This window comes from Antechinus flavipes, chromosome 2 (assembly GCF_016432865.1).
Source record: "Antechinus flavipes isolate AdamAnt ecotype Samford, QLD, Australia chromosome 2, AdamAnt_v2, whole genome shotgun sequence".
Lineage (NCBI taxonomy): Eukaryota > Metazoa > Chordata > Mammalia > Dasyuromorphia > Dasyuridae > Antechinus > Antechinus flavipes.
In genome coordinates, this window is record NC_067399.1 from 342,820,135 (window position 1) to 342,831,672 (window position 11,538).

Below are 11,538 nucleotides of genomic sequence, written 5' to 3' on the forward strand. Positions count from 1 at the left end.
GGCAGGGAGACAGAGCCCAACAATGGACTTCACTCAGCACCAGGAGTAGATACAGCCAACTAAGTACTATGGTTCCAGGACAGAGGAACACTATAAAAGGCCTGAGAACAAGGTGATTTCCAATATCCTAGTGGGATCTGGGAAGCATAGCAAGTGATAGAAATAAATCTAGATTAGGAATTGTGCAAAAAGAAAATAAAGATTAGCAAAAGCCATAAATCCCAATGGCGCTAGAAAGCAAGCACTGAGGCTGAGGTTGGGGCCTAAAACCAGTCATCTCATTGATCTTTATTGGCAATGGTATATAGACTATATAGGGAACAGGACCAACCATAATGAACTCAACCATCCATGGGAACCCAATCCCATACCAAAGTCCTGGCCCAAGTACAACATCTATATCTAGGAACTGAGGTTGAAAGTCTCTGTTAACAAAAGAAAACATTAAACACCATAAAGAAATGCTATGGTAAAAAAGAGTATTAAGAAAGCAACCCAAAATAAAAGATTAATACCACAATACCTATTTTTAAAAATGACAATTACAAAAACTGCAAGAATGGCTGGGAAAATGAAGCAAGAGATAAAAAGAAGAAAAAATAGCTTAGACTAGAAAGTAAAAAAAAAAAAAATAATAATCTTACTCAAATAATAGATTCTTTCAAAAATGGAATGAAACAAACACCTCAATTACTCCATGAGAGAACAAAAACTATTAGGACAAAATCAAAAAAATGGAGGGAGGAGAGAAAATAAGATTTATCTATTATAAAAAACAATTGACCTGTTTTCTAGGTCAAGGAGAAATAATTTAAGAATTATAATATTCACTGAAAACCAATGCCACACACAAAAACTTGGATACAATATTTCAATGTCATAAAAGAAAACTGCCCAGATCTATTAAAATCAGAAGACAAAGAGAAAATAGAAAGGATCTACCAATTACCTCCTAAAAAAACCTTAAACTGAAAACACACTGGAATAGTGTCTCTTTCAGTCATAATTGCTCATTGGGTATTTCTTTCTATCCTTCTCCTCTTTTTAAACTTTTTTATTCCTTTTTCTTCCCATTCCCTCTTTATAGAAACAAAGAAGGTAACAAAAGAGAGAGAATTTGCTTAATATTCATGACCTGTTTTCTTCCTGTTGTGATTTTCTTCCCCTTGCCTGACCCTGATTTAAGGTTTTTATTCTTTCTTCTTTTGCTTTTAATCCATCTCTTCACATTCCTTTCTCCAACATTAAAGTTTGTTTTATTTATGACTATTCCTTTACTTGTCCTGACCTCCTTCCTAAGTTCCTCTCTTCCCTTCCCTTGACCTATATCTCCTAATTTCTTTTTGGGTTTAATGTATTTCTATATTGAAACTTGCTTATGTGTAGGTGGATGGGGGCAATTTTGTTCAATCTTTTTTTATCTGGTTCAGACCAGAGTGAAATTCATGTAATGCCTATTCTCTTTTGGTATGATTTCTTTTCAATTTGTGAATTTATTTATTTTCACGCACTTTACATTATATAACAGTGATTATATAATAGTAATTTCTGCCACTTCCTTTTTTCCCCAATGTAGTTTCTTGTCCCTCCAATTTTTGTCTTTCAAAAGGGGAGAGGGGAAGAGGAAAAACACCTATAGTCCTCTATCAATTTTATCTTTCTCTATAAATTTTAAAGATATTAGAGTTCTCAGAAAACACTTATTATTCACTAGCTTTTAAGCAATTCATTCCCATATGTTCTCTCCCAATTAAACAAATGACTGTATCCTTTTTTCTTTCTTTTAGTTCCTGTGTTTCTATTTCAGAATGTCTACTAAATTCTAGCATTTTCATCAAGAATATTTAAATATCTTCTATTTCATTAAAGATCCATTTTCACCTTGTAATATTAAACTTAATTTTTCCAGGTAGGCTATTTTTGGTTTTAAGCATATATCTTTTCCCTTTTGGAATATTATATTCTAAATTCTCCTCTTCTTCATAGTGGCATCTGCCAGATTCAGAAGTTAACTCTCGATCGGGGCTCTAAGATATAGAGCTCTTAAAGTGACCATTTCTGTGTTAAGTTTCCCATTGCTACAATGTTCTGGAGTTGCTGTGGCATTAAACTCTGTTTATACAAGTTCACTCACCCAATGTTATATTCTGACTGAGGCTCTTCCCCCATTCCAGGTTCTGGAGTCCTATCATGAGACTTTGTAGTTGCTCTGAGCTAAGCTCCTGCCTTTAAACTCAAAGATTTTCCCTCCTATACTGAACGCTGCTGGGATTCATGTCATGTTGGACCACTCCTGTTTCCTGGGATTGCCATGTGCTGTGATTTCCACCTATCCTGACTTGTCTTAGTATTTGCAAACTTCCACTTTTCTTCTTTACACACTTCTGGGATGAGTGAAGGCATCTAAAGATTATTTTACTTGTATCTCTATAAACCTGGTACATTTTAAAGTTCTATAGGAGTGTTTGTGGAAATCTTGACTACTCTAAATCGTAGCACATCACCATCTTCTCACTGTCTCCAAACACTTTTATCAAAAGAGAACAGTACAATATATTGGGAAAGCAATGACTAAAAAAAAAAAAAAAAAAAAAACTGAATAAACACAAAAAAATACATATTTTAAATATCTGAGTACAGCTAGATAGATTTGAAAAAAAAATGGAAATGGATGAAGTGTTTGTTAATCTGATTAAAATAAATGAGGAGCAGAAACAAAACCTACAGAAACAAGATTAAAAAAGAAATACAAAGCTGGGAAAAAATCTTTACAGACAGTGTTTCTGAAAAAGGTATCATTTCTAAAATATATAAAGAACTGTGTAAAATTTAAAAGAATACAAGTCATTCCCCAACTAATAAATGGTCAAAGGATTATGAAAAAACATTTTCAGGTGATAAAATCAAAGCCATTTATAGGCATATGAAAAAATGCTCTAAATCACTATTGATTAGAGAAATACAAATTAAAACAACTCTGAGATGCCACCTCACACCTCTCAGATTGGCTGAGATGACAGGAAAAGATAATGATAAATGTTGGAGGGGATGTGGAAAAACTGGGACAGTAATTCATTCTTGATGCAGTAGTGAAATGATCCAATCATTCTGGAAAACAATCTGGAACTATGCCCAAAGGACATAAAACAGTGTTATTCTACGACCTAGGAGTGCCTCTATATCCCAAGAAAATCATAAAGGAAGGAAAAGGATTTAAATGTGCAAAAATGTTTGTAGCAGCACTTTTTGTGGTAACAAAGTATTGAAAAATGAGTAGATGCCCATCAATTGGGGAATGGCTGGATCAGCTGTGGTATATGAAGGGAATGGAATATTATTTTTCTATAAAAAATGATGAACAAACTGATTTTAGAAAGACTTGTAAAGACTTATATGAACTAATGCTGAGAGAAACTAGCACAACCAAGAATATATCATGCACAATGACAGCAAGAATATATGATGATCAACTATGAAAGACTTGATTCTTTTCAGTGGTTCAGTGATCCAAAGCAGTCTCAATAGACTTTGGACAGAAAATGCCATCTGCATCCAGAAAAAGAACTATGGAGATTGAATGTAAATCAATACATGCTATGTTCACTTTTCTTTTCTGTCTTTATTTTCCTCCTAGGGTTTTTCCTTTTTGTTCTGATTTTTTCTTCCAACATGATTCATAATGCAATGGATATTAAAATAAATAAATAAATTTAAACTTGGGGAAAAAATAAAGGAGGAAAACCGAATTTTCAATATCAAAAATTAAAAAGGAAAATCACAACAAATAAAGAGGACATAAGAGAAACTTTTTCTCAATTATATCCAATAATGTTGATAATTTGAAAAAAATGAATATATACAAAAATGTAAAATATCTAAAGTCACAGAACAAGAAAAAGAGAATTCAATTAACCCAATTTCAGAAAAAGAAATTGAATAACATATATAAGAACTATCCCTTCCACAAAAAAGGACTAAATAAATTTCCAAGTGAGTTCAATCAAATACTCAGAGAAAAACTAGTTCCAATATTCCATAAACTGTTTAGAAAATGGGAAAGAAGAGATCTTACCAAACTACATTTCCAAGAAAAATTTGATCCTAACACACAAATCAGAGAGAATTAATGCAGAGAAAGAAATATAGAGACCAATGCCTGTAATGATTATCCATGTGAAAATATTAACAAAGAAAATAAAACAGCATATTAAAAAAGGTTATACATTGTGATCAAGCTGTATTTATACCAGGAATGCAGGGAATATTATGAAATATTGGAAAACTATAACCATAATTAACTATACTAATAACAAAACAATAAAAAATCATGATTATGTAAATACATGCAAAAATGCTTTTGATAAAACACAATGCCTCTTTATGTTAAAATATTAAGACATAGAAATACATTAAACATTCATTCTGAAGCTTTGAACCTCAAAAAACATAAAGTAGCATTATTCAAGGATAAATTAAGAAACCTTAAGCAACCAACAATAGGAGTAAAAGAAGATAGGATGTATTACAGAAGAGAAGGGAGAAATGATGGACCAAAAAAATACCTTAATAGGCATCTTGGAGCAAACTCTTATGGGACCAATTTACCCACAATTGCTATCACATAGTTTTCTATTTCTTCCTGTCTTCCAGGACCTTGATTTTTTTGTGCCAAGAGTCCATACTATACCAAACTTCAAACTGTATTATAAAGCAGCAGTCATCAAAACCATTTGGTACTGGCTAAGAGAGCAGAGAATCAGTGGAATAAGTTAAGTACACAAGAAACAATAGTCAATGACCATAGAAATCTACTGTTTGATAAACTCAAAGAGTCTAACTTCTGGGATAAGAATTCACTATTGACAAAAATAGTTGAGAAAACTGGAAAACAGTATGGCAGAACTGAGCATAGAACAACATAACTTATACCAAGATAAGATCAAAATGAATTCAGGATTTAGACATAAAAGGTGATACTATAAGCAAATTAGAAAAATTAGAAAAGCAAGGGATAGTCTACCTCTCAGATCTGTGGAGAGGGGAGCAATTTATGGCCAAAGAAGAACTAGAGAACATTATGAAATGTAAAATGGATAATTTTGATTATATTAAATTTAAAATGTTTTGCACAAACAAAACCAATGTAGATTAGAAGCAGAAGGCTGGGAAACAATTGTCACAGCCAGTGTTTCTGACAAAGGCCTTTTTTCTAAAATATATAGAGAGGGGCAGCTAGGTGGTGTAGTGGATAAAGCACCAGCCCTGAAGTCAGGAGGGCCTGAATTCAAATCTGGTCTCAGACACTTAGCACTTCTTAGCTATGTGATCCTGGGCAAGTCACTTAACCCCAATTGCCTCAGAAAAAAAAAGAAAAGAAAATATATAGAGAACTGAGTCAAATTTATAAGAATACAAGTCATTCCCCAATTAATAAATGGTCAAAGGATATGAACAGACAATTTTCAGATAATAAGTTGTAGTATATGAATGTAAAGAAATATTATTGTTCTATCATGAGCAGGCTGATTTCAGAAAAGCTTAGAATGATTTACATACATTGAGAACTCTACCCTCAAGATTAAGAATCTCAAGGAAATAATGGAGGGGTGGGGTAGTAGAAGAAAGAGGGCTTGGGACTAGATCTCAAATTACACTGCAACCCTGTTTGTAGTGGCTAGAAACTGGAAATTGAATGGATGCTCATCAATTGGAGAATGGCTGGGTAAATTGTGGTATATGAATGTTATGGAATATTATTGTTCTGTAAAGAATGACCAGCAGGATGAATACAGAGAGGCTTGAAGAGACTTACATGAACTGATGCTAAGTGAAATGAGCAGAACCAGGAGATCACTTTACACTTCGACAATGATATTGTATGAGGATGTATTCTGATGGAAGTGGATATCTTCAACAAAGATCCAATTCAGTTCCAATTGATCAATGATGGACAGAAGCAGCTACACCCAAAGAAAGAACACTGGGAAACGAATGTGAAGTATTTGCATTTTTGTTTTTCTTTCCGAGTTGTTTTTTACCTTCTGAATCCAATTCTCCCTGTGCAACAAGAGAACTGTTCGGTTCTGCACACATATATTGTATCTAGGATATACTGCAACATATTTAACATATATAGGACTGCTTGCCATCTAGGGGAGGGAGTGGAGGGAGGGAGGGGAAAAATCGGAACAGAAGAGAGTGCAAGGGATAATGTTGTAAAAAAAAATTACCCTGGCATGGATTCTGTCAATATAAAGTTATTATAAAATAAAATAAAATATTTTTAAAAAATTACACTGCAAAGTAGTGATCATAAAAACTAACTGGCGCTGGTCAAGAAATAGAAAAGTTCATCAATAGAATAATGCAACACTACGAGGAACAATGCAAAACATGGTCTTTGATAAACCCAAAGACTCTGATTACTGGCCAAAGACTCATTCACTATTCAATAAAAACTGCTGGGAAAACTTGGATTAAGTTAATTAATTAAGTTAAAGCAAATCACTCATGCTATATGCCACAAAAAGCTTCAAAAAGTGGACCTAAATATAAAAGAGCATATCATAAGAAAAAACTAGAGGAGCATAAAAAATTCATATCCATTACAACTATGCATTTTGACTAAATAAGAGGACAAAAAGGACAATTTTGCTTAAATAAAATTGAAAAGATTATGGACAAAGAAAATCAATACACTAAGAATTAAAAAGGAAAACAATTAATTTGGGAAATCTTTACAAGAGCATGGCAAACCACTCCAGTATTTTTGCCAAAAAATTCTAAATGTTGTCAGAATCAGACATGAACAGCAGCAACAATAACACCAAACTGTATTTTTTACATACTATGATTTTTTTTCTTCCTATAGATTTCTATAAAAGTAACCTCATTATTTAATGGTGAAATCATGTCAAAGGACATATAATATAATTTCTTATTATATAAGTAACCCCAGGAGTTAGAACTTAATTATGCTATTTCATTTATTTTTGGATTCTCCCCAAATAATTATCACCTATATGCTCCTTGAAAGCATAGGTCATATATTGTCTTTATCTTATTCCCAAATATATCACATACCAAATATAATGTTGGGCTCATTCAGAATATATACTCAGTAAAGACTTCAAATTATATAAAGTCATAGGATCTCATATAAGATACTATGTTTTACATTCCAAGTCAGAAGAGATCTATCTGGATACAGATCCTGCTTCTGACACTCAACTGGCAGTGTGATAAGCAAGTCATTTAACATTTCTGAGTCTATTTTTTCAGGATAAAAATAGGAATGATAATATTTTCCTTATAGATTTGTTGTGAGGATTAAATAAAGTGTAAAATACTTTGTTAACTACAAATGTTATTATTAAGATGCTTGGATTAAGATGTCCTAGAAATAATATCCGAGCAAAAGTTGAAAGTACTAAAAGTGCTCATATTGAAGTAGAGATTAATGTATGTTTAAATGAAAGATCGTCATCCAGTAGAAAAAATATGGCTCCCAAAGGCTAGGTTAGTACCAATGGATGGAAAGCAGAAGATGACAGATTTGGGTTCAATATAAAAATTTTTCTAATAATAATTAACAGAGAATGGAATAGTGGAAATGCTCTGTAAGAAGCTGGATGATCAACTGTCAGGGAGCCCCAATGCAGAGGATTTCTCCTTCTGTCAGGTTAATCAAAATGACTTTCAGTGCTTCAATCCCATGAAATCTCTGATTTGGATTTTCTGTTATGCTTTACTTTTTGTTATGCTGCTCACTATGACAAGTGAAGTCTAAAGACTCTAGTGGTCGCGTATTATAGAGGTAGAGCTTTATTTGTAAATTTGTTAAATTCTGAATTGATAGCCCGAGACTTTTGGACTATTGAGCTTTACAAAAAATAATACGTTTGTTTGTTGGTGTCCTTGAACGAAAGATCCGTGTTTACTTTGGAAATTTGCATCCCTTTCTTTCTTGTGTATTTACATCTGATTCTGGATGCACACTGTGACAGATACCACAGCCATGGAAAAAAGAATTCTGGAGACTTGAGTTCCAGTTTTGGCTTGGTTTTAGTTTTACTATGTGATCCTGGGCGTTTGCTCTCCTTTGGGCCTTAATTTCCACTTCTTGAAAACCAGGGAAGTGGAGACAGGAAGAAAACTTAGAAACTAACTAACCTAACTCTCTATCTTACAGATGAGGAATCTGAGGCCCAGGAAGGTTAAAGAAGTTGCCTAAGGTCAAAAAAGGTCATTAGGGTTGGAAATGGGATGATCTCTTCTAGTTCTTCCACTTAAAAATACTTTATTTTACAATCTCTTAGTCTTGCAGTAATAACAGTTTCTAATATATATACAAATATTCTCAGTTGAATAGTGGCTTCAAAAAAAGAAGAATTAGATATTTAGGCCACATTTTAAAATCTTCTAGCCCCAGATCCAGGGTGGCAGTGGACAGAATGCTGGGCCTACAATTAGGAAGAACTGAATTCAAATTCAGCTTCAGACGCTGACAAGCTAGCTGGATGACCCTAGGTAAGTTCTTCACCCTGTTCGCCTCAGTTTCCTCATATATAAAATGAGCCCAGCAAAAAAAAAAAAAAAAAAAAAAAAAACACCTTACTGGGGCAAAGGAGAAGGAGATGAGTAGCTTGTATACCTTCCCAAGTGAATTTCACCATCAAACCTACCATTGAATAATGTTTCTTCAAACAAGAGAAAATTAGGATTAGATAGATGACAAGATTGATCAGGAACAGAATGGGCTATTAATGTAGGTAATGTAATGTAATGTAATATAATTTTTAATTGGAGGAAAACAGGAAAGAACTGAGTCTAGTGGAGATGATCTGGTGTTGATTTAACTAAAAAACCAAGAACCCAAAAAGTATTGAGCACTGTGCTAGGAACTGTGAGGGATATAGAAAAAGTAAGAAGCATTACTTGCCTTTAAGACTGTTTACTACTGGCTAGAAGCTGGAAAATGAATGGATGCCCATCAATTGGAGAATGGTTGAGTAAATTATGGTATATGAACGTTATGGAATATTATTGTTCTGTAAGGAATGACCAGCAGGATGAATACAGAGAGGCTTGGAGAGACTTACATGAACTGATGCTAAGTGAAATGAGCAGAACCAGATCATTATATACCTCAACAACGATGCTGTTTGAGGATGTATTCTGATGGAAGTGGATCTCTTCAATAAAGAGAGCTTTAATTGATCAAAGATGGACAGAAGGAGCTACACCCAGAGAAAGAACACTGGGAAATGAATATAAACTGCTTGCATTTTTGTTTTTCTTCCCGGGTTATTTATACCTTCTGAATCCAATTCTCCCTGTGCAACAAGAGAACTGTTTGGTTCTGCACACATATATTGTATCTAGGATATACTATAACCTATTCAACATGTAAAGGACTGCTTGCCATCTGGGGGAGGGGGTGGAGGGAGGGAGGGGAAAAATCGGAATAGAAGTGAGTGCAAGGGATAATGTTGTAAAAAATTACACTGGCATGGGTTCTGTCAATAAAAAGTTATTAAAAAAAAAAAAAAAGACTGTTTACTACTTAACCCTGAATATCCTCAGCAGCAAGACTAAACTACTGGGAATCACTAGTCTTATAGGAAAAACTGAAGAATCTTAATAGATTTGAATTGCTGAATTTCTCTGTATTTATAGTTATTCTTGCAGCATTCTAATTCTTGGACAGGTTAATTCAAAAAGATCTCCAGTGACTTAGTTGCTCTGCAAGCTTGTGTGTGTGTGTGTTGGCAGGCAGAGTATGTGGAGAAGAGTTGAGTATTCATCTGTGGGTAATTTGGATTCTATTAAAAAGAATCTTCCATGATCTCCCTGAACTGATTTGAAATTTATGGGGTCAAAAGGAAGCTAGAACCAACCTATGTCTCAAATCTCTGGATTTAGTACAGAGAACTCTAGTCATGAATTTCCCAGGTTTACTATGAGCCAAATCTGTACCTTCCCAGAAAAGTCTTGGGACTAGGGTTAATTCAGATGTTAGAGAGGGGTATTCCCAAACTCACCCTTTCCCCATCATTTTAGTGTTTAAGCTAAGGAATATCCCTTAAATCCTATTTAAGATTAGCAGTTGAAAATCCAACATATAAAGGACTGCTTGCCATCTAGGGGAGGGGGTGGAGGGAGGGAGGGGAAAAAAAAATCGGAACAGAAATGAGTGTCAATATAAAGTAATTATTAAATAAAAATTTAAAAAAAAAACAAAGAAGGATCAACAACAACAAAAAAAAAGATTAGCAGTTGATACTGAGCAACTGATACCCTTCCCAATCCAATGAAACACCTTGACCAGATGAACCTCCCCGGATTTCCACAAAATACTTTAATCCAGCTTTAATTTTGTTGTTGTTTTCACTAAATTGTGATGTCATTTCTGGGAGTCCTTTCAATATCAGGTTGTTCTGCTCTTATTCTCTCCTATCTCTAACTTACCTGAGGTTCATGTCTCCTTTTAACGCCAAACTGAAGACATTGGACAGGGTCCCCCCTGGGGAGCAGCCACATATCAAGATGGCTAAGGCCTCAATATTGTTCAGCTGGAAGATCTTGCCCAGAGCGAAGGCTGTGAGTGGCATCACCCCATACTGAGAGACCAAGGCGATGGCAATCCCCTTAGGCTTCCAGAAGTGAGCCTTCATCTTGTTGAACTCCAAAGTACACCCCAAGGAGATCATGATAAGGAAGAGCATGATTACTAAGATGATACTTAGAGCCAGGTCAGTGGGTCGCTTGCCAAAATTCGATGGTAGAGTGAAGTTGAAGGGGGAAGAACCATTGGTGGCCCAGAAGCCCCAAGTTTTGGCCTCCATCTTCTTGCAATTTCCTCTGGAAATGTGTATGATAGGGATGTAGCTAATAGTCCTCTTTCATACCTTCTATCCCCTCAGTTTTCTATGGTGCTTCCTAGAACATTAGTACAAAAATACAGCTTTGGGTAAATAGAATGATGCAATTATAGATTTCTTTGGCATCTGCTCTGTGATGAGAGTACACAAAGCCATATTGTACCATTTCTCTCTCTTCTCATCTACCTAATTTCCTACTTATATCTCCTATAAACTCCAGATATTTTGGCCTTTTTCTTTCCCTGCCTTCACTAAATTATATCACAGGAAAAGAGCACCAAAGAGTGATCCAATTCATGTTCAATACCTCCATTTCTCCCATTTCTCTATTTCTAAAATCTATTCTAAAACCAAATTTTACCTCATTTCCAGAAAGTAGTCAGTGATTCTTGGGGGCCCACTGGGTGCAAAGACTAGGTTTGTTCATTCTTCTGTTTCTTCAGGGGTCTGCCAGAATTTCAGAGCAACTATGTTCTATCCTGCCTGAATCTAAAAATCCTTTCTGCTTTTTCTTTTCTTTTCTTTTTTTGCAAGGCATTTGGGGTTAAGTGACTTGCCAGGGTCACAAAGCTAGGAAGTATTAAGTGTTTGAGGCCAGATTTGACTCCAGGTTCTTCTTTTGACTCCAAGGTCTTCTTCATTTTCAAGAAATAAC

At 34.6% G+C, this 11,538-nt stretch overlaps 1 protein-coding gene across 1 annotated transcript in view; it reads right to left on the reverse strand.

Annotated features, from left to right (window-relative positions):
- Positions 1–10,890, reverse strand: part of SLC10A1 (solute carrier family 10 member 1) — a 57,313-nt gene extending 46,423 nt beyond the window's left edge. The window contains exon 1 of the mRNA XM_051977903.1: positions 10,471–10,890. Coding sequence (XP_051833863.1) covers positions 10,471–10,847 — 377 coding nt within the window. The 5' untranslated portion in view covers positions 10,848–10,890. The remainder of the gene's footprint in view (positions 1–10,470) is intronic.
- Between the last annotated feature and the right edge of the window lie 648 nt (positions 10,891–11,538).